Source organism: Lepidochelys kempii, chromosome 16, assembly GCF_965140265.1.
Source record: "Lepidochelys kempii isolate rLepKem1 chromosome 16, rLepKem1.hap2, whole genome shotgun sequence".
Taxonomy (NCBI): Eukaryota; Metazoa; Chordata; order Testudines; family Cheloniidae; genus Lepidochelys; species Lepidochelys kempii.
The window spans coordinates 15,430,857-15,455,042 of record NC_133271.1 but is presented as its reverse complement, the minus strand read 5'-3'; the positions used below and the strand labels follow the sequence as shown (position 1 = coordinate 15,455,042).

General features: G+C 45.2%; 1 protein-coding gene across 6 annotated transcripts in view; it reads right to left on the bottom strand.

Annotated features, from left to right (window-relative positions):
* COL27A1 (collagen type XXVII alpha 1 chain) overlaps positions 1-24,186 on the bottom strand; it is a 294,861-nt gene that overhangs the window by 136,353 nt on the left and 134,322 nt on the right. For 5 of the 6 annotated variants that reach the window (XM_073314250.1, XM_073314251.1, XM_073314249.1 and 2 more), the window contains one exon: positions 23,310-23,354. The exons of the other annotated variant lie outside the window; for it this stretch is intronic. In XM_073314250.1, coding sequence (XP_073170351.1) covers positions 23,310-23,354 — 45 coding nt within the window. The remainder of the gene's footprint in view (positions 1-23,309; positions 23,355-24,186) is intronic. 6 annotated transcript variants of the gene reach the window in all.

Here is a 24,186-nt window from a genome sequence, read left to right as displayed (position 1 = left end):
ACAGACTGCCACTTGTGGTGCCTGAAGTTAAAGATTATGATTAAAAAGACTCCCAACACCTCCAACATACTGGAGGAGCACTATACGGCCATGTGGACGAGAACAAGGTTTGAGTCTGTCCAGAGGCCAGCAGGAGGTGCTAAAGAGACAGACCACATCTGCAGCATGCTTTGCATCACTCAGCCATGAGCCGTAATACATTCAAGCAGTAAGAGTCCCAAGAGGTAGAAATCAGAGGAGAAAACAAAGAAGTCTGTAGCCTTGACCATAATGTGAAAAACACCTAGGTGTCAGCAGTGGGAATGCAATAGGGGTCAGCAATGAGATAGCCAAGGACAAACCAATTCGTAAGCCGTGGTTAAAACCTGCACAGTTGTTGACCGTGGTTTGCCCTTATCTATTCTTGCAGCTAAAACCATATCTATCACTGGATCAGCGGCATCCATTGGTAACCCCCTTTATCAGCAACAGACAAATATCACAGCTTAGACAAGGCATTGGAGGCTCCAATGAGGACAAAAGGTATGTGTTGATTTCCCCCCCACACACACACACTTTTGCCTCTTGCATAAGTTGCTGACAGCTTGTGGAGAACCACCAGCAGTGCTACAGAAAGTCTGAGTCAGGCACCGAATGCCAGCTTTCATTCTGTTTTAAAATTGGGTCACAGCAACCTAAAGAGAAGCTTTGCTGCTTATAGCTGAAGTCTTTACTGGAATATAGGCAGAGAGAGGAAAGAGAGGGTATTAAACCAGAAAGCCAGAAGCTGCCTGTCACATTAACATTTCTAGAGCCCCGCAAAGTGCACTGTGTATGTCAAAGAAGAAACACCCTGAAGATCTGTAATTTTGTGTAGATGTGAAGTGATAATGAGGGTAACGAACAGAAGTTGAGGGATCCGATGCTGCCCGTGACACTGAGGGAATGTTCACACTGCAGCTGGGAGCATGCTGCCCCACGTGGGTAGACAGGCTACCTCTGTTCAAGCTGGTGCTCTAACCATGGCAGGGTAGCACAAGTGCCAGCTTAGTTAGCGACATGAGTACACACCCATCCAGACCCTCTGGGTGTGTATTTTGGCAGTTTAGCCAAGCTGCCGCTCATGCTACCCCCCACGACACAGCTATGTTTAGCTCAAGCAGCTACACTGCTTGCTCAACCAGAGCTAGCTCGCCTGTCTGTCTGCGTTGGGAAGTGCGCTCTGAGCTGCAGTGTAGACGTACCCGGAGAGAGCTCACCTACCGGCCAGTTGGTAGATCAGGGAATACAAAGTTAGATCAAAGACATATCCCCCCAGCAATACTGACTGCATACAGCATGGGAGAAAGGCTTGAGCTTTCAGAAGGCTGGACAGAGCAGAAAAAGTCCAATCTTACCCCCCAAGACAGGGGTGGTTCCCCTTTAAAATACAGTGGGATTTGAATTTTTCTGATCATTGCTTGTACAAGCTCTTTAGATCAGCTGAGAGTCCCAAAAGCAGCTTCCCTTTAGGGCTGATGTAGGGGCTCCCTGACTTATACCAATCAGCGTGGCTTTCAGTGGAAAGGGTCGGTCTGGAAAGAGTTTTCATTGGTATTTACAGAAGGCAGGAAAGAATTCTGCACCTTTCGAGTGATGTTTGATTGCAGGAAAAGAAAGTGACAGCTTGTGGCAATGCCAATTAGAGCTTGACTGACCCTCCTTGGCTTGAGCTATTTAGAGCAGAGGTGGGCCACATCAGGCCCACGGGATCATCCTGCCTGGCCCTTGAGCTCCCGGCTGGGGAGGCTAGCCCCAGGCCCCTCCCCCGCAGCCTCAGTGCGCCATGCCACCAGCGCGGGAGGGGGCTGCACTGCGGGGGCAGGGGAGAGCAGGGAGGGAGGCTCACCTGCAGCCTCCAGGGAGCAGGCGGGCAGTGCAGGTGGCGGGAGCATGGCGAACGTGGATGGAGGACTCAGGAGGAGCACCGGGCGGCCACGCAACCGGCTGGAGAGAAGCGGCACTTTGAAGCAGAAACCGCTGCCTCTCTCCGGCTACCCCTGCTCCTTGCATCCTCCGCCCATGTTCACAGGGCCGCATTCTGAAAGGGGCTTTAGCGGGGGGTTGGACAGGGGGTGGGGTCCTGTGGGGCCTGTTGGGGGGCGGGGGTGTGGATAGGGGTCGGGGCAGTCAGGGAGCAGGGGGGGTTGGATAGGGGGTGGTGTCCCGGGGGGGCAGTTAGGGGCAGTGGGTCCCAGGAGGGGGTGGTCAGGGGACAGGGAGCAGGGGGGTTAGATGGGTGGGGAGTTCTTAGGGGGGCAGTCAGGAGCTGGGAAGTGAGAGGGGATGGGGGCCAGGCTGTTTGGGGAGGCACAGCCTTCCCTACCCAGCCCTCCATACAGTTTTGGAACCCCAATGTGGCCCTCAGGCCAAAAAGTTTGCCCACCCCTGATTTAGAAGAACTTGGGTCCTGTTTGAGATGGCAATTGAGCTTCTCTTCACATCTGGCCCAGGAAGCTCACTGTGCATAGCAATCACTTAGGTTCAGCGATCAAATCCAGAGTCGTGCAAATCTCGCCAAATGCAGCTCAGTGGCAATAATGCAGAGGAGAAGGAAGCTGGACACTGTAAAGACTGGGACTGGTCTTCCGCTGCTCATGTTAGCAATCGCTGCCGAGACATGGGGTATCGCGTGCCCCTGCTGGCCATTCTCTAGAGATGCAATCCCTCTTTATACTGCTGGAAGAAGCCAATTACTTTAGCTACCCTTGTTTGGGGACCTGCCCCTTCTCTCCCTAGGCCAGAAACTGAAGAGATGCGGTGGGAAAGGAACAATAGCCAGAGTTGAAAATACAGGTGGGTCTCCCCTTTCATGACTCAGCTTTCAGGGCTCTGTTCACCACTGAGCAGAGCATAAGCACAAGGCCTAAACACTCAAATCTTCAAAACAGGCCATAAGTGGTGCATAGGCCTTTGTATTTCACCCTCTGAATTCCCTCCCTCTAAGGTAAGAAGTTGCCTGGAAGATAATTTACTTAGGGTTTGATCCTGTCAAGTGCTGAGTGCCCTTGACTCTCACTGACCTAATGGCAGCTGAGGAAATCAGCTCCTACAGGATCAGACCTGAAATTCTTTCCCTGTAGTTTCTTTAAAAGCCAATATGGTACATTCATTTCAACAGGGATAATTCTGCCTGCTAGAGGAAAAACCAGAATGGCTGTATCCTGGGGGATCAAACGTTGTATTTAAGAGTACAGCAATTCTCATGTTCCTTTAGTAGGAAATATTTTATGGAGAGAGATGTGACATCCCCAGTACCCTGTCTCCAATATCATATGTTCCTAAGGAAGTCACAAACCTATCCTTAATGAATCTATTGCAACATTATCCTACAGAAGGAAAATTTCTTCCTCATCCCAGATTTTGCTTGAAAGCATGAAGAATGATGGATCTTACCATGTGTAGCCTATCTAGCACAAATCCATGTGTTGTTTGTATCTGTATCAAAAGGACAATTCCTGGTTATGAATCTTACTAAATAAATTGCTTCTACAGAAATAACATGAGGCAGTGAGTTCCAAAGGTTAGTTACAGATGCCTAAAAGAAAAAAAAACGGACTTATTTTTTATTGTTTTTTTACATTTGTCTTTTAAGATTCACTGAGCGCTTCCTCATTCTTGTCATATGGTGAGGGTAACTTGAAGCTCTCAATTGGCTCTCTTTACCAGTATTTTATTATTTGTATTACAATGGAGCCTAAAGGCCTGAATGAGATCAGGACCCCATTGTATGAGGTATTGTACATACATAAAGTAGCAGAGTCCACATCCCAAATAATTTATAATCTAAATGGACAACACAGAGGGTAGGAGAAAGAAAGGATTATTGGTTCAATTTTACAGATGGGGAACTCTTTCTGCGGAAAAGGACCTAGGGGTGACAGTGGACGAGAAGCTGGATATGAGTCAGCAGTGTGCCCTTGTTGCCAAGAAGGCCAATGGCATTTTGGGATGTATAAGTAGGGGCATAGCGAGCAGATCGAGGGACGTGATCGTTCCCCTTTATTCGACATTGGTGAGGCCTCATCTGGAGTACTGTGTCCAGTTTTGGGCCCCACACTACAAGAAGGATGTGGATAAATTGGAGAGAGTCCAGCAAAGGGCAACAAAAATGATTAGGGGTCTAGAACACATGAGTTATGAGGAGAGGCTGAGGGAGCTGGGATTGTTTAGTCTGCAGAAGAGAAGAATGAGGGGGGATTTGATAGCTGCTTTCAACTACCTGAAAGGGGGTTCCAAAGAGGATGGCTCTAGACTGTTCTCAATGGTAGCAGATGACAGAACAAGGAGTAATGGTCTCAAGTTGCAGGGGGGGAGGTTTATATTGGATATTAGGAAAAACTTTTTCACTATGAGGGTGGTGAAACACTGGAATGCGTTACCTAGGGAGGTGGTAGAATCTCCTTCCTTAGAGGTTTTTAAGGTCAGGCTTGACAAAGCCCTGGCTGGGATGATTTAACTGGGAATTGGTCCTGCTTCGAGCAGGGGGTTGGACTAGATGACCTTCTGGGGTCCCTTCCAACCCTGATATTCTGTGATTCTATGAACTCAGGCACAGAGGGATAAGTAATTTGCCCATGGTCACATGGTTAGTCTGTGGCTGAGCCAGGAATTGAACCCAGCCCTTCCGAATCCTAGTCCAGTGCCTTACCCTTAACACGGACATCTTCACTCTGACATTCTGCATATCTCCTAATATTCACCTCTCTTTTTCAAACTTTTAAATCTCTCCATTCACAGAATCCCTCCTGTCCCCACCCATGGTACACTTCAACTCCAGTCAGCTGCCCATCCCTGCCAGGTTCTTTCTGAAATGCAGGGACCAAGATGAACAGAACTTTCATAGCGAAGACCCCCTGCATCAGTTTACACAATAATATTTTCAGTATTACTTGCTTTCTCCATCTTAAGACAGCCTTAATGTCTTGTCCACACAGCCCATTCTGCAAATACCTAACTCAAGGATACTCAGACCTCAATGGAGCCACAGTAGTGTGAATTCAGTTTCATTTACTACAGTACTATTCCTATTTAAACAGTATGACGGGAAATATTTTGTTTATATTATAGAATTCTCACAGCAAGGAAGTTAATAACTTAATGCAAGTTGTTAACTTAATTGAACAACAACAACAACAGTAAAAGCATCCTGATTGGTTAATAACTTAGACTGGTTAATAATTAAATCCCACAGTGTTTTAATATCAGGAGCTGCAGAGAGCCACAGGAGACATGTTAAAGAACCACTTGTGGCTTGCAAGCCACTGTCTGTCTGCCTTCACTGAACTGAACTGCCGATAGTATGTCTTGCCCTCAGAGGCTAGAATTTATTCATAACCCTTTCTCCAGCAAGAGCAGTAAATGGCTCTAAGTTACACTGGCGTTACAAACCAATGAGCTGCCCAGAGTTGTGTGTGTCACACAGCACAGACTATGGTTATGTCTATGTAATGGGGAATATAGTGCCATAGCTATGGCACCATAGCTATGCTGCCCTAACCCCATAGTGTAGAAGTAGCCTACTGTGACAGAAGGGGTTTTCCTGTCGCTGTAGGAACACCTCCTGTCTGAGTGACGGTAGCTGGAAAGAATTCTTCCATCGACCAAGCTGCATATACACCGGGGGTTAGGGCAGCACAGCTACGGCACACAGCACTCTGGATTTTTCACACCCGTAAGCACTGTAGCTATGTCGACTTAAATTTTAAGCACAAACCAGACCTATGCACAGATTGACTCTTTACTTCCATAAACACCAAATGCTTTTGGTATAAGATCAGTTTCACAATAGAAGAGCCAAAGTCCATCATCAGAGCAATAAGAACTAACTTTTCTTTTCCTTTTTTGGTCTGCCTCTCCCTGCCAATGAGGGCTCAAGTATAGGGGTACGCAGTAGTCACTACATCAAGCACAAGTGTGTCTTCAAGGAGAAAGAAGTTGTGTTTAAGATGATTTTTGGCTGGACTCTTCTCTAGTTTTGAGCTCCACTCAGCACAGGGGTATGTGAGGTGTGTCAGGGAGCCAACTGCAGCTCACTGATTTGGTGCTGGATCAAGTTAGAGTAGCCTATGGGCTGCTCTAAATTACACCAATGGTGTAAAACTCCTACAAGACAATTGGAGGATTAATACAGCAGAGTTTTGCCATGCCTCCTACCTGCCCCACTCCTTTCCTCCTCTGGTACACCTTTTGCAATGGGGCAGGGCAGAGGCAGCTGGTGCAGGAGCCAGGTCCACCAGCTTTATGCCAACAGAGAGATCCCCTCTGCTAAGGGAGTTCTCCACAGTGAGACTCTTAGTGCCACTCAGGCAAGAGCCTAATGGAGCATCTGGCCCCTTGATTTTGTGATTATATCTAGGGCTTAAGCAGAAAGGATCAAGTTATTCAAAACAACCGTCCCCTGCCGCATGCACAGATACTATGGTAATGGACGCCAATATGGAGAACCTAGACAGACAGACACACACGCTGTGAGGAGGCTTTCAAATAAGAAGTCACCATAGAGCTCCCTTAATCCACCTATCTGGCTCCAACAGATGAAGTCTGACTGGGAGTCTGCTATGCAGTGGGTGATATTATTGTGTTCTGTGGACTGCTAGATGACAGCATGGGGCGGGAGAGGGAGGGAGAGAGAGCGAGATTCCCTCCAGTTCAGCAGAGAGGAACCTCTTTGTGTATACATTCCACTGCTGGTTTGTCTCAGAGAGAAACAGATCGGGGACGGGAAGAGCTTTGAAGAAAGTGAAAGTCAGGCTCAGAATGCTGGTTCAGCTCATTTTATCTGACACAAGACTGGCAGACACTAAGAGAATAAAAAATGGGCTTTGGTAAGATCCTTGGAAGCCAGAACATGATGGCATAGCAGTCCTTTCCAAGCAGTGTCTCGCTTTCTCTCTCTCACACCCTCTCTCTCGCCCCAAAGATTTTTGGTAGTTTAATTGCTGGCACTCTGCACAGCTGCACCCGACCAGCTCCATTGAATGCTACGGACAGAGGCTTCTTTGGAAAGATGAATCTGAAGAAAGCAAAATATGATGGCCAATAGCAGCATGCCATTTGGAAACTTCATCAGTGAAACTGACATGAGTGAGACTCGAATAGTAGCACACCAATAGCAAAAAATGCAGAGAAGCCTGAAAATAAGACATCACCAGAGATTCACTTATCTTCCAAGGGTTTGCACCAGAGACTGGAGCAGTTAACACCCAGGGATCAAATTCTGCCCCCAATTAAGTCAATGGGAGTTTTGTCATTGACTTCAGTGGAGCCAAGATTTCCCCCTCTGCTGTACCAATCATCTGCAGCGTTCAGCCCATGCTAGTGAGGGTGTAAAAACTTGGTTGGGGTCAGGTTTCAGATTTTACGGGAATCATTGCAAAAGGGAAAGTTGTGCGCCTTTCCAACTAGGCACTGTGTCTCCTAAGCCTGCACACAGGCCTGGCCAAGAAGCTGTGGTGAATGCCTGCTGGAAGCAGCTTTCTGATGTCTGCAGACACAATAAATAAATAAAGGGCATTCTTAAAAAAAGCAAAAAACAGGAAAAACCAAAACTCTGCTACGTGCTGAACCAATAAGGCTAAAACAGGGAAAACTCGTTGCTTGATCAATAAAATGATATTGCCTTTGAATATTCTTTTGTTTACAATTTTACAACTAGTGAAGGATGATAAGAATGCTTATAGAAATGACACTGTAGCTACACTGCTGCATATTCCATATGATAACTCTCCACACTCTAGTAACAGCACTCTGACTTCTGATGGTATGTCTACACTGCAACCGGGAGGTGTGATTGCAGCATGTGTAGATGTACCAGAGTTAGCTAGATCAGTTAGCTAGCTAGATCAGAGCTAGCTTGAGTAACAATAGTAGTGAAGCCATGGCAGCATCGGCATCAGCTGCTCAAGCATGTACCCAGGATCCTGCATGAGCAGGGCTAGCCCATGCTGCCCCATGGCTTTGCTGCTACTGTTACTCGAGCTATCTTTGATCTACATGAGCTGCAATCACACCTCCCAACTGCAATGTAGACATGCCCCAAGAGAAAAGCACTACAGCAGTAGTTCTCAAAATGACCCATGGGCAACAAGAGGAAGGATGGCTCAGTGGTTAGGGTGCTCGTCTGGGACTTGGTCAACTCTAGGTTCAAGTCCTTGCCAACCACAGACATCCTGTGTGACCTTGAGCAACTCACTAAAGGCTTGTCTACACAGGGAATTATTAACAATTATACTGGTATCATTAAACTGATTTGATATATACAGCTGTATTGGTCTGAGTATTTTGTGGACAATTTTTTTTTTTTGGGGTTTAGTTTATGCCCCTTCCAGAACAAGATAAAATAAACCAGAAAAAGGCACAAGAGAGTGTCCACATGGGGAGTTATACCCATATAATTTCAATTTACATCTTAATTTATAGCAGTGTAACTTTGACAAGCACTTAGTCTCTTTGGACCTCAGTACCCCAACTGTACAATGGGATAACAGTACAACCCTCCCTTGCTGTGAGGATCAATGTGTTAAAGAGTGTGAGGTGCTCAAATACTGTGGTGATGGGGACCATATACGGTAAAAAGACAGAACGGGGCTGTTGGGTAGTAAGTATCACATTGGTGTCCAGAGAGTTCGGTAAAGATTAAAGCGCCTTTGTTATTCTGCCCTTCCCCAGCCTGGGGGAAAATAGGGCCAAAATGCCAATAAACTAAGAACTGAAACACAGAACAGGGATGTCAACATTAACAGCTAGAATAGTAGGTTCAAGACAACACTCACTACCCTTGGCCTGGTCTCCCCTTTGCCTAAATTATGCAGCCTATGCCAATAGTGCTCAACCTTTCCAGACTACCGTACCCCTTTCAGGAGTCAGATTTGTCTTGCATTTCACCTCTCTTAAGAGCTACTTGCTTACAAAAATCAGACAAAAAATACAAAAAAGTGTCACAGCACACTATTACTGAAAAATTGCTGCTGTCTCATTTTTGCCATATAATTATAAATCAATTGGAAAATAAATATTGTACTTACATCAGCATATAGCATATAGAGCAGTATAAACAAGTCATTGTCTGTAGGAAATTTTAATTTGTACTGACTTTGTTCGTGCTTTTTATGTAGTCTGTTGTAAAATTAGACAAATATCTAGATGAGTTGATGTACCCACTGGAAGACCTCTGTGTACCCTTGGGGGTACACATACCCCTGGTTGAGAACAACTGGCCTAAGCCCTCCCAAATCCCAGGTGTTAATGGCAGCATGTGGTTCCCAGGTGCATGTCTTTGGACCTAAACATGTAAAATGAATCCTGCGGGAACAGGGGCAACCCAGCCTCAGAAGGAACTTAAGCACAGTGTCATAGGTACTAATTTTCCATACATGCAACAGATGTAGGAATTGCATGCAACCATGAAAAAGACAGGGGAGATGGTCCCAAAGCCCGTCTCTCTACAAAGATAAGATCCAAACTATGAAATATTCTAACAGCAATGGTCCAGTGCATGAGAGCTTTCAATAGTAATGCTACAGTGTTTCAGATGCTTACCAAATACTGCAGTATTTTTAAAGGGGTGAGCAGCACTGCTTTGGACCCCTGTTGTGGATTACTGCAGTACTCTGCTTTTTAACTCAGGGAATTGCATTAGCTCCCACACATATCTATGGCTATTTCCCAACTTGGCCGTCCCCAACGCGCAGCCAATCGCCTCTTGTTTGATCCTGCAAGGCAGTCATGTTCCACAACATTGGTAATGCCACAAATTGGCCAGAATGCTGCAAGCAAGCAGCCACTGGGATTAGAGGAAGATTTTGTTACTCTATCTGCTCCTTGTTCTTCCCTAATGAAGGTTTCAGAGTAACAGCCGTGTTAGTCTGTATTCGCAAAAAGAAAAGGAGGACTTGTGGCACCTTAGAGACTAACCAATTTATTAGAGCATAAGCTTTCGTGAGCTACAGCTCACTTCCTCAGATGCATATCGTGGAAACTGCAGCAGGCTTTATATATACACAGAGAATATGAAACAATACCTCCTCCCACCCCACTGTCCTGCTGGTAATAGCTTATCTAAAGTGATCATCAGGTGGGCCATTTCCAGCACAAATCCAGGTTTTCTCACCCTCCACCCCCCCACACAAATTCACTCTCCTGCTGGTGATAGCCCATCCAAAGTGACAACTCTTTACACAATGTGCATGACAATCAAGTTGGGCTATTTCCTGCACAAATCCAGGTTTTCTCACATCCCTCCCACCCCCATACACACACAAACTCACTCTCCTGCTGGTAATAGCTCATCCAAACTGACCACTCTTCAAGTTTAAATCCAAGTTAAACCAGAACATCTCGGGGGGGGGGGGGGTAGGAAAAAACAAGAGGAAACAGGCTACCTTGCATAATGACTTAGCCACTCCCAGTCTCTATTTAAGCCTAAATTAATAGTATCCAATTTGCAAATGAATTCCAATTCAGCAGTTTCTCGCTGGAGTCTGGATTTGAAGTTTTTTTGTTTTAAGATAGCGATCTTCATGTCTGTGATTGCGTGACCAGAGAGATTGAAGTGTTCTCCGACTGGTTTATGAATGTTATAATTCTTGACATCTGATTTGTGTCCATTTATTCTTTTACGTAGAGACTGTCCAGTTTGACCAATGTATATGGCAGAGGGGCATTGCTGGCACATGATGGCATATATCACAAATATCTCACAAATCTTGGGAGACAGGCCAGTCCTTGCCTACAGACAGCCCCGCAACCTGAAGCAAATACTCACCAACAACCACATACCACACAACAGAACCACTAACCCAGGAACTTATCCTTGCAACAAAGCCCGTTGCCAATTGTGCCCACATATCTATTCAGGGGACACCATCACAGGGCCTAATAACATCAGCCACACTATCAGAGGCTCGTTCACCTGCACATCCACCAATGTGATATATGCCATCATGTGCCAGCAATGCCCCTCTGCCATATACATTGGTCAAACTGGACAGTCTCTACGTAAAAGAATAAATGGACACAAATCAGATGTCAAGAATTATAACATTCATAAACCAGTCGGAGAACACTTCAATCTCTCTGGTCACGCAATCACAGACATGAAGGTCGCTATCTTAAAACAAAAAAACTTCAAATCCAGACTCCAGCGAGAAACTGCTGAATTGGAATTCATTTGCAAATTGGATACTATTATTTTAGGCTTAAATAGAGACTGGGAGTGGCTAAGTCATTATGCAAGGTAGCCTGTTTCCTCTTGTTTTTTCCTACCCCCCCCCCCCCAGATGTTCTGGTTTAACTTGGATTTAAACTTGAAGAGTGGTCAGTTTGGATGAGCTATTACCAGCAGGAGAGTGAGTTTGTGTGTGTATGGGGGTGGGGGGGATGTGAGAAAACCTGGATTTGTGCAGGAAATAGCCCAACTTGATTGTCATGCACATTGTGTAAAGAGTTGTCACTTTGGATGGGCTATCACCAGCAGGAGAGTGAATTTGTGTGGGGGGGTGGAGGGTGAGAAAACCTGGATTTGTGCTGGAAATGGCCCACCTGATGATCACTTTAGATAAGCTATTACCAGCAGGACAGTGGGATGGGAGGAGGTATTGTTTCATATTCTCTGTGTATATATAAAGCCTGCTGCAGTTTCCACGATATGCATCTGAGGAAGTGAGCTGTAGCTCACGAAAGCTTATGCTCTAATAAATTGGTTAGTCTCTAAGGTGCCACAAGTACTCCTTTTCTTGTTCTTCCCCAGATTCTTCCTACTACCTCCCTCTAGAGTCCTCAAGGAGTTCTGCATTGACTCACTTCTGCTCTATTCCACTAGCGTGATATACCACATTAGAGACGTGGGAGAGGCAGAAAGCGCTTCTTTCACAGCCTTGCTGATAAGCAAATACAGGGTGGGGCCAACGACAAGAGATTTGTGAAAATGACTAACCAGTCTAATATAATTAAAAATCCTGCCCCACAGGATAGTAAAGAAATGTATAACTTTCGTTGATGAAAATCCTACCATTTAGGATTGTGAGCGTGTTGCAAGCACGCTGCAGTTTGCTTCCTGAGCAGCATAGCCTGTGGAAAGTATGCTCAAGGACTGGGATTGAACAGAGAAACACCACACTGAAAAATATATAGATATTCATCCTGCCAGCTATAGGATCCAAAGTGGGGAACTGGATGGAGGCAACAAAGGCAACAGAGCTAAGAGGAAAACACGTGAGTAACAAGTTTTGCTGGAGAAGAGCCAATGGGGCTCCTCTATGGACTGCTGAAGTCAGGTATGACCAAACTTTTGGCTCTAGTTAGCAGCTGGGAAATATTAAAAAAAGCTGAATGGATTTCACATTGTCAGAGAGAAACTCCCTGAAAGAAGCAAGCCGAAGTTGCGTTCAAAAACAGCATATACAAGCAGGAGAGGGTATTGCCCTAAGGAAATGGTCTTCAGTATATATATGGCCCCCATTACATGGTGCTCATATGTGAGCACCTCATAATACCCTGGTGAGGCAGGGCCCTGCTATTCTCTCCATTTTACAGAGAAGTAACTGAGCCCCAAGAGGGTAAATGATTTGCACCAGGCCACCCAGGAAGGCTGTGGCACGATTGGGAATGGAGCCCAGGTCTTCAACATCCTAGGATAACCACTGGATCAGATCAGCCTTCCCCTCTGCAAAAGGCATATCATCCTGTGCCCAGCTTAATGAGAGTTCTGCTGAGGATGGTCAGGCTCAGACAGATAGATGAACACAAACACTATTTTCCCCTTTCCCTGTTTATATCATGGTGCCTGTTAAAATGGTGCTCAAGACCAGGTCCTCTCCTTTCACTGCTTAAAGGGACACAAGGAGAAACCAGGCCTTTTTGCTATGGTTGTCAGAGAGGCTCTAGAAAGACAGACAGACAGAAAGAAAAACAGAGCTCTCAACCTCATCACGGAGATCAATGATCCTCAAGAAATAGAGGAGAATGGTAAGATGCTTTGAATCTTATACCTCCCCTAGACTTTTTCAGAGGTGAAAAAGAGAAAGAGAACATCTGATTTTATTTAAAACTCCTTCTCTGCTGGAGTAAGGGAAGCAATCTGGTGGCTGCTGCTTCAAAGAATCCTGGCAGGTCTTCAGGCCGATAGAATCCTTCTCCAAAAATAGGATTTTATTTTCCTGTTGGCTGAAGGTAAAGCTGCCCAAAGCACCCAGCCCTCCAGCCTTGGTCTGCAAAAAGCTATGTTTGCCAGTTGGCTTCAGCCAGGTGAGCTGCTGCCCAGAAAGTCTCCCTGAAGGATGGAGTTTGTAAGTCAAACAGTTTAAACAAAAAGAAGGGGAAGGCATGCATAGAAAAAGTGGGATAATAAAATAAACGAATGGAACTTACGCTGGCAGCGTTGATCTCTGACAACATCCTTTGTGAATAGAACAGGCATGAGCCTCTCTACCGGTGAGCAAAGGGGCTGACAGGTATGTCCAAGTGCATGTTTTAGAGGCAGAAGAGCTAAGAGAAGTCCCCGCACGCAGACCCTTAACACTGTACAATCTCCAGGCTCCCCGGCTGTGTTCATTCATGCTTTTGACTCTTCAGGAAGGACAAGAGCCTTCACCTGTCCTGCTTCCAGATCTAGAACCATAGCAACTTCCTCTCACCCAAACCACCATCTCCTTCCTGGAGCCCTGTAACAGATGGGCGGTACTGCTACAATTCTGCCCCTTTGCTCCTCAGAGACGGCCATTGTGAGATGGACACATAACCTTACTCTTCCACGTTTCATGCTCTCTCACAAAGATTTCACATCATCCTCTTATGTACCTAGACAGATCTCCACCTGTGAGACACATGGGAGCCATAGGAAAGACTCCCATTGACTTAAATAGGGTTTGGATCAAGCCCCTCAACTGGAGGACTGAAATTCCATTGACGTTCACTTGGGCTTCTTTGCAGTTCTGGCCTCTTTGATTCTTCACTCCTTTTGCTCCATGTTTTGCTGCATAGGACTTTTTTCACTTTGTTGGTGCCCTAATTGACAGCTTAGACCCTAGGGTGATGAGCACTATAGAGACCTTACTTACCTTTTTTTCCTCTGCAACTTTTCTTTCAAGCATCCTAATCCATTATCAACCAAGGTATCCAAATCATGCTGTTTTCTCCTTAAGGAACATTTCTAGACCCAAATTTTACATTTTTGAAAAAAAAACTTTTAAATTTGCAAGAATGTTTTTACTTTTTTTTTTTTAAATTTAAATTTAAATCAATTCAGGTTTTCGTTTGATCAATGAGTAAACATTTACCTGCAGGAAGGATGGACAGTTTTATGCTAAAGGCATCAGACTGGTACCCAAGAGATTTGGGTTCTGAGTTCCCAGTTCTGCCAGGAACTCCCCAGATGACCTTGGTTAAATCACTTAATCTCTTAGTGCCTCAGTTCCCCCTGAATTAAAAGAGATTCTAGGCATAATAATTCTTTCCTACCTCACAGGAGTGTTCAGGGAACACATAATACATGCTTGCGAGGCATCAGAAATCAGAGTGATAGAAGCCATGTAAGTACCTAGCTAGATGGATATAGGAAACCCAAACACATTATTTTAAAAAGTGGAAAGTGAAACTAACTAGAAAGAGACCAGTGTGTCACTTCAGACTGATACCAGTGTGTCATGATGGTGAAACAGGCCCAGAGAGAAGTGACAATTAACAGCCCAATTTTACTGTCCAAGTTGAGGCAGAAGGAGAAAGTAAAGAAACCAGAGAAGCAGTGAAAAGTAAATTCTGTTTTTGAAATATGTCCCATCTGAACCATCTAAAGTGCTACCACCAGTAACAAAAGCAATTACTTTTAAAAGAGAGACTTATCTGGCCAACAAGCAAAATGACATTAAAGAGGTAACACCCCCTGCTCCTCCCCAAACTGCAGTAGGAGTTTGATTGATTACAAAGTGTTCAGGACCTCGTTTGATTTACCTCCAATAGACAACAGCTCCTGAAAGGCCAGTAGCACAAATCATGACCACCAATTCCTGAAACCCCTTTGTGTTCCCCAAAAGCTTTCTATTGTATCCAGTTCCTGAAGCAGCCTGACCCTGCTGGGCTTGGGAGACCCAGGGTGAGGGACTGGTGCCCCACTGTGTTAGGTGTTGTACCACACTTATTCAAAACAAAATATTTGAAAATCATGTCATCCTTCAGAGCTTGCTACCTAGGCCCGGGGGCTCAGATCTGAGACTGTCCTCCCAGTCAGGAAAATGCTCTGCTCTAGGTCTCATTAAAACAGGGCAAGCAATCTTGTTTAACCACAGAGGCAGCTAAAGCACAAAAAGGAGGCCAAGCTAGGTTGTAGCATAACTTTGCACTGGCATCAAACCACTTTACATAGGGGTTAGAAACCATGTCCTAGCGAATACGTTTCTGGAACTGTCTACATACTAAAGCCTCTTGGGGAAGCCTTCCAGCATTGCACCAACGGCAGCTAGCCCCAGTCCTGCAAGAAGTTCCACATGGGCAGACCCCCCACCACCCAAAAGGAGCCCCACTGAAGTCAGCAGGGGGTCTGCCAAAGCCAAAGGCCCTGCAGCATCAGGCTCTTCGTGACACTGCTGTTTATTAGGCTGCTTAAAGCAGAGACAACCTGAGCTGCAGAGATTAGATCCAAACCTTCCCAAAGTCTGGGCTTGCACAGATTAGGCAGTTTTAGGTTGGCCCACTCTGAAGACAGGGTGGAGCCATGATACTGGATCCTGAATGCACCCAAGTTCAGGGTAGTACAGGACACCACTGGTTTTACCACTGCTCAGAGACGGTCTAGATGACACGGTGTTAAAATTGCTGGTGGACACCAACAGCCGGTCTACATTACAGTTGCCATCACTGTTAGTACCACTGGAATGGTGCAAGACTGCTCCAAAAAGGGCTAGTGTAGACAAGGTCTCAGTGCGTGAAGGCACAAAGTTTTAGGGTCAGTTGTAGAACACTTTTTCTCCTCCCACTAGCCACATCATCTGGACAAACCATAGCGGTAATCCTGCAAAGTTACCTGTATGCATAGGCTAGGTCTACATTACAAGAGCAACAATAGGACAGCTGCAGCTACCCTACTGTAGCGTAGACACTTGCTACAGCAATGGAAGGTTTCTTTTTCCCTGTGGCTGTAATAAATCCGCCCCCTCAACAGGTGGTAGCTAGGTCAATGGGAGAACTCGTCCGTTGACCTAGCTGCGTCTGCAGAGTGGGGTAGGTCGATCTAACTACATCACACATAGCATGAAGTTTTTCACAGCCTAAGTGATGCAGCTAGGTCAACCCAAGTTTTAAGTGTACACCAGAGCATTGACCTTCACTCTGTGCAGAATCCCATTGACTTCAACTGGTCGCTATCTGAGAGAAAGGATCCATGGATGCAAGACTGAGTGCTACAGATTGTGTTTAAATGACTTCCTAGGTTATGCAACGATGGTTCAAAGGTTGAGCTATTTAACCAACTCTTTAAGGTGAATACCCAGTTCCAGACTTGAGGCTTGGCAGGAGAATGGGGGAGGAAGAGCTGATGAGCAAAGATTTGGGGGTTTAGAATATACCTTATTCTATCATTTGGGATCTCAAACTGCTTTTGCATTTCTTAAAAAAGTATGTTTCCATTCCTCTCACTTTTTATTTTGAAAGCAATAGCTGCTGGATCAACATAATAAAACACTCTACAGCCAGCTGGAAATCTGCAGAGCTTAAGCCTGTAAGTATTTAAAACAGTTCTTTATTATTTTTTAACAAAATATTTTTTAAAGTAGAGTTTGAGTTTTTTGTTTTTTTTAAATTTTATTTCTTTTCTCCCCACTCCCTCCCTGGGTCTCTGTTGCTAACCAGATTGCAGCGATGGGATAATGGAACAGACACATGGGCTGAAACCCTCGTTGGTCAATGGGAACCATTATGTTCACACACTTTATATGTGAGTGCTTTGGGCCTGATACTGATGCCAGTAAGGTCAATGGCAAAAATCCCCATTCATTTCAATGTGGGCAGCAGCAGGTTCTTAGGATCCTGCAAGAAGTTCCACATGGCCAGACTCCCACGGGCACCCAAATGGAGCTCCACTGAATGGAGTCTGCCGGTGCAATGTCAGAGCCGTTATGACCTCACGATTTATTAGGGTGCTAAAACACAGATGGCCTAGCTACAGAGTCTAGATCCAAACCTTCCCAAAGTTAGGGCTTGCACGGATCTCATTCTGAAGACAGGGAAGAGCCATGGTGTTTGGACCCGGCTGCAGAGGAGTACAGACCCAAGTGGGGAAGAGAGGTTGGTTCAGGCCCTAGTCTTCACTGGGATGAATTATATTTATTTTCATAGTCATTCTCCGCCTTTCCAGACACATGGTGAGAAGTGTCCCACCACTCTTTGTTTGGGCAACAGGAGAGACTGTGTAACTTGGCATGACTGTGTCCACTTATGTTCACCACTCAGTACTCAGACCTGCCAACTTTCCTCCTCCTTGTGCTGTAAAACTAACCCTTCCTAACAAAAAAGAGCCTGAGATGTCCTGCTTCTCATTATCTGGTGTGTCAAACACAGCAACATCTTTCCATTTAGGAAGGGATGCAGATGACACCGGTTATTAGGTGGTCAGTAGGAAGTGGTGAATGCTTGGGCCCACAGTTGACGCACTGCTTCCTCCTGACCTAAGGGGGCGGGAGAAAAAAAAATCCACCGTGCCATGATGCTTACTGTAGACAATTAAAATATTAACTTTCTTTGTACTGAATTATAAACACAGCAGACATGAAAAACACCCAGGCAAGAAGGGCACCATCAGGTTACAAGCGGAGAGTTGGCCAGCCGGCAGACCTAAACTGTGGTCAGCTCATGCAAAACGGATGCCAAATTCTGCAGCTTGCCAAAATGTGGCACTCGGAGGCCACTTCCATGGGATTGCTGGAGAACTGGCAGCTTGTACGTATGCACTATATCTTAATAGAATAATACTTAGCACCTACATACCATTTTCCACCCACTGATCTCAAAAGTACTTTACAAAGGAAAGGAGATATAATTATCCCCATTTCACACACAGGGAAACTCAGCCACACAGGGGAAAAGTGACTTTCCCAAGGTCACACAACACATCAGAGACTGGATTAGAACCCACATCTCCTGACTTCCAGTCCAGTATCCCAGCCACTGGACTGTGCTGTTTCCCCATAGCTTGTGCTGACAGACTCCCACCAATGCTCATCCTTAGGGTACATGGCACCATTCTAACAGACCATGAAGATTTGGTTTGATTCCTTTTTTTTTTGTACATGGTAGTTGTATAATCCAAGCCACCTGTCCAATTATCCACTGGGAGCAGCACTTTGGCCAACACGCTGGAACTTGCCAAAGGTTTTGTAAGTGGGATGACAGGGCTGCACTGTTGATAAGTCTCCCTCTTTGAAGGTTAGTTGGCATATTGGATTACAAGTACTCTCCCAACATGCAATCTGTTAACAGCTGGCAGAACACAGTTGCTTATCACTTGCCAAATACACAAGCTACAGAAGAGCAAAGAAAATAATAGGGATGAGGAAAAACTTCTACAAAACATTACCAGATGAGCATGTCTAGGCAGGCGGGGAGCTGAGACCTCTGTGTATCGTACAGATAATGTTCTCTCTTTACTCTTACCTTGGCCTCCCAATCACAATAATTTGTCTCATCCAGTGACTGAGTCTTCTCATATGAGAGCTCCTTGGAGCAGGGATTGTTCTTTCATTACATTTGTACAGCACCTAGCACATCTGCCATGCCAACAAGGAACAGCAACTGCAACGGGGTCACAGAGTGGGAGAGCAATTCAAATGTTTGGCTACATCAAAATAAACTTCAGACAAATCCATTAACTGTTCACCAATTCTCCGAACCGAACTTGGAACCTTTTGGAACGGATTTGTCAGTAGAAAAATCTCTCCTATAACATTCACTTGCACACTTGTTTAACCCATCACTTCATGGGGATTTGTTTCCTGCCCTCCATTATCTGTGTCAAAATAAATAAAGTAAGTAAGTCAAAAAATTCAGCTTGTGCCCTTCATGAGTGAAAGGCCAGCCCCTGCAGAATCCAAGATCCTGTTAGACTGTGGTCTCTCAAGAAAGGTGACAAAGACTCCACCATTTGAGATAGTTACAAGGTGTCTAACAGACCACTGGATACACCAAAAGGAAATATGCAGCTATGATACAGCTAGGGAATAAGGTAGACAGAAGAAGGCAACAGGTCTTTTCCATCTCAATGTTGCTAGATTCCTTATCTCCTACTGGACCTGACTACCTGAACATGCACAGTTAATCAAAGCTCACATTCATGTAAACTGTTTGTTTATAAAGGACACCCAAGTCCAAGCCCACCACAGGAACAGGAAGGCCACAAACCGGGGACAAACATTGTGAGAGGCGATGAGTAAATCAGGAAGGCATTCTTAATAAGAGTTAAAGATTGTGAATTGGCCTAGCCACATACTAAAACAAAAGAGAACTCCAAGAGGTCATTACTTGACCTAGTCAACTATCATTGTGCAAACCGGCAAACGTATATCTAACAAATAGCCATGGACCTGGGATAATGAGTGCTAGAATTATTGCAGAGTTTTGAGTTGGGGAGTGACATCCATGCCATTTGAACCAAGGCTACAATTATTTAAAATTGTCCTGATGTAAATCATACCAAACCCATACAAACCTGGTACCGTTAAATGGGCTTCAATTTATGCCTTAGAAGTTGCCCATTATTCTTCAGAAGATCTTTTCATTTTCCTCTCATCTTACCCTGCTCTTCATTCTTATCACTGCTATTAATAGTGCACATCCTTTGTCTACAGTTTTGAATCACAAACACTAGATCCTATTTCTTTCTGTCACTTTTAGCTCCTTCTTTACATGCTCATCCCTTTCTGATTAATAATCTGCCTCAAACAGTTTGTAATTCACTTCTCATCTCTATGAAACAGGTAACTCATTTTCTATCTCTCAGAACCTCTCATCAACCTCACTTAAAGCTATGGGTTTCTGCATAGGCTTCCTGCATGACATCCAAAGAGGCTCAGGGGTTTAAGTACCAAAGCTGCTTTTGAAAATGGAACTCATTTTCCCCTTGAATAGCAATTCAGTGTTCTCTGCCATGCACAGGTTTTGAGATACATTTTAGTGAACTCCTACAGTGTCCACATGTCACAATCACTCTGATTATTGTAGTAATCTAAAAGCCAACTCTCTCATGAGCCACTACATCTCCCTGATAGAAGGTAGAGCCTCATGCATTTCTTTCGTTTTCTTGGTAGAGAACCTCAGACTGTTCTCACTCTCCTTGAAAACCCACAGACTTCCTTCTAAAGATGAGACATCTCTATCCCACACAGTGAGAGAGATTCCTACCAGCTCTGCTCCCTGGGAAAGGTGGAGAGCAATAGACTCCTCTACGCAAAGATATTACACAGGCTGCCTGTCCCACCCTGACCTATTACATCTCCCTTGTGAAGATGAATTATGGCCAGCTTGCCCCTCGCTCATACAAAGATAAAGCCAAAGCCTTTTAGCTCGGACTCTCTCCCCTCCTTTGTGCATCTGAAACTGTGCGCATTCCACTCTCGTGCCAATCAAGTTACAATTTCATCCCCTTCTCTCTCTTGCCAGGACCTCATGGCCAGTTGCCCATCTGAGCACCATAAAACCCCCTCACTTAGTCAGTGCATTGGAAAGGATGAAGGTTTAGTAACAGCCACTTGGGTTCCCAGGCTCCAGCCTGCTCCTACAAAAGGCAGCTGTCCTCGAGACATCACAGAGTCATGTTATTAAAGTCTTCCTAGTACATCGCATTTTAATAGTAACTCTCCCAGCACAAAGCCCCAGACCTCCTCTCCTGTGCTAGGGAACTCCTTGCTGCCCACACATTTTATAAGTACACTCATCTAGTGTGTTTCTGATGCATGGTAGGAGGAGTGCGGTAGGAGGAGGAAGAGTCAGCTGAATTGCTGTTTTCAGGACAGATTCACCATGTTCCTTACAGCCCTGCACAGCTCAACTCCCCTGGAACGGTTTCAAAACCTGACTCATATCCAGTTTGTCTTTTTTAATCTTTACACACTTACATCATCCTGGGAGGCTCACAGTGTAACATACAAAACTTTCAGTGCTTAATCTATAGAGGTCCTGTACTGCAATGACAAGCAACTCAAACAGACAGAGACAGAAGTACAAGCACAGCTACAGAGAACCTACCAGACCAGGGAAGCAATGAACAAAATTGAAGTGGGCCCACTGACAATGCAGATATGCTGAAGGGCAGATGGCCTAGTAGATAAGGCACTGGAGCGGCAGTCAGATAGGCTGAGTACTTGTCTCAGCTCTACCAGCAATTTGTTTGTAACCTTGGGCAAGTCATTTAACCTCCCTGTGTCTCACAATGTTATGGAAGTAGATAATCATTATCAATCCTTAATGCAACCCTGGAAAGTACTCAGGCTCAGAGCCTGAGAGGTTATTTAGGTGCCTAACTCCCACTGAAATCAATGAATTTAAGCACCTAACTCCCACTGATTTCAATAGGAGTCAGGGGCCTAACTGCTTTTGAGGATCTGGGCCTGAGGATCCTGCAGCGAAGGGTGCAGCACTAGAACCGAAACAGAACAGGATGTTCAAGATTTCTGATAAATCCCTGATATCCCATCATGGGAATGGGGCTGGACGTTTCACAAGGAGTCTAAGAATTGGGCACTCAGTTCAGTGGGGCTTGAATACCTAACTTCCCTATGGCCTTTGAAAATCACAGCCTAAGTACATACGCATTTGTGAGAGAGAATCCCGCTGACCTCCAGGGAACATTGGGTTTGTAACAGTGACCGTTAGGCAAAGACTTCCATGTGGAAGATCACCAAAAACAAAAAACAAAAAACCCAAAAAAACCTCCCAAACAGCTGGAATGTGTTGAGCATACAGCACACTGTATGTGGAAACACATCAGAGCCCAGAAACCCTGACCAGATCCCTGTACCTAACGACGGTTGCCTTGTTTATTTTATTCTGGTTAGTGAGTCAGAGTTTCAATGGACTCTTTGCAGTTATTCATCATAGTGGTTTTTGATGTAACTAACATTCTACGAAACTATAGGAAGATTTGGCCATTTTTTTTCTACCCCTTGCTCCCCTGCCCCCTCCAAGAGATGAATAGTCAACAGGGATGAATGAAGAATTGTCAGGATGTTTGCATAGCTTTTACTGTGAGAACAGCAGCAAGTGGTAGGCGTGGGACTCCTAGAAAACACATGTTCGCATGCAAGGATGAGGGAGGGGAGCAGTGGATTTTTCTGCATGTGGGTAAAGGGACAATTTACAAGGAAGCATGACAGCGACAGGGGCACAGAGCAGAAACGTACACTAGGTGAAAGACAAGGCACTGAATACAAGAATGTAAGAACAAGCCTTCTCAGGGATTGTCAGAGGGCTATGACACCACGTGTACATCTGCCAACTGCGTAACAGATCTGGCAAGGCAAACACAGGCAGGGGAGAGAGCATAAAAGGGAATAAGCCAAGTGATGGCATAACAGTGCTGGAGAGCAGATATGGGAAAGTGGGAACATATCCACTACAAAGGGATGCACAACAGATCACAGCCAAAAGCAAGCAGGAGCAAATGGGCTAATGGAACTCCCTGAGTGTCAGCTCTCCAGACTGGGCAGAACACAGCTGCCAGCTTTCTCACACATACAGGGAAGAGTCATTACACCAATGCATCCAGTCCCTGAGCTTCCAAACAATATCATCTGGCTCCACATTCATTGCAGGATACAGTCACATGAGTCTTACCTTTCCTCCCTTCCCTGCTTCCCCTGGTCATCTCACACTCTTCTCCACTGTCCCTGCTACACAATTTGGCCAATGGTAGTGCAAGAGCCTTGTCTTGGGCCGTGCCTGCCATCTGCCTGCCTTCTTGCAACTCTAGGCTTCATCTACTCTCCGGAAAATATTTCTTCTCTCTCTCACCTAGATCTCACACTTCCCCTCCATCCACAGCTATTATACCTTCATAACAATAAAATGATGGCGCTGATTAATTCCATAAAGCATTTCATGGACACAATTTGTTGCTATACAAAATGCACTTGTGTATATGGCATTGTCTGGACAGGGGGGGTACAAGCCAGAGAGCTAGAAAGCTATCAGGAGATCTTTGATCTCCCCATTCAGCTATCACCAGAAGTTACAGAAAAGAACCAGGCAGCAGAAGGATTATGTTTCCAGTTTCATTCAACAAAGTCTGCATAATAGACGAGGAAAAACTTTACCGGCCTACCCATCTTGCCCCTCTTCCCAGGAACTCCAGGGATACCCTGTAAGGAAAAACACACAGAAAAAAAAATAGGTCTGAATGGGAAAACAAACAAAACAAAGGGAAACAAAAAACAGGCTAATAACTGCGGCACTGGTGAGAAATCAAGATGTTGGCTATTTGCAGTCAGCTGTGAGAGCAAGAGAGAGTGGGAAGAGAAATAACCTTAACCCATTAACTATAACCTCCCCATAGTTCGGACAAGCATCATCCACACCCAGGGGCAGCAGGCTATGCTTAGCAGTAGCAGTAATTAAGCCACTGGCCTGGAATCAAATGAAAGCTACAGCCAAGGCACTCACTAGAGAGCTTCTGTTTATGTTTCTTATTTAGTTCTATGAGCATTAAATCAGCCACTCCGGAGCATTAGAGTCCCTCCCATGCAAGCACACACATGTTCAACGGCTTTTCTTGTTTCTGGAGTCTGTATTTGCTAATCAGGTTGAGCAAAAATAAAAATCAATTTTCATCCTTAGAAGATCTGGTTTGGGGGGGTGGGGAGGGGGTGGAAGAGTGGGCCCTTTACTGTGTGGCTGGCAAGGGGGTGAAATGGCACTGTTTTTAAAAGGGCTTGGGTAAGAAGAGAAGAGAGGAAAGGAAGGTCCCCTGTTACTCTTCCAGATCAGAATCAATGGTTTGGAAAGCATGGAAGCTGTAAGTGAAAAGATGGGGTGAGGGGATGGGGATTTTCAAAAGTGACCAGTCACACTGGATGCCTCAACTTTAGGTTGCCCATCTGGAGATACCTGAAAGGAGCCCAACAGTAGAAAGGGACAAGCAGCTGCCTTCAGAGAACCGGGCTCCTTGAAGGCATTTCCAGTTCAGCACTCAAA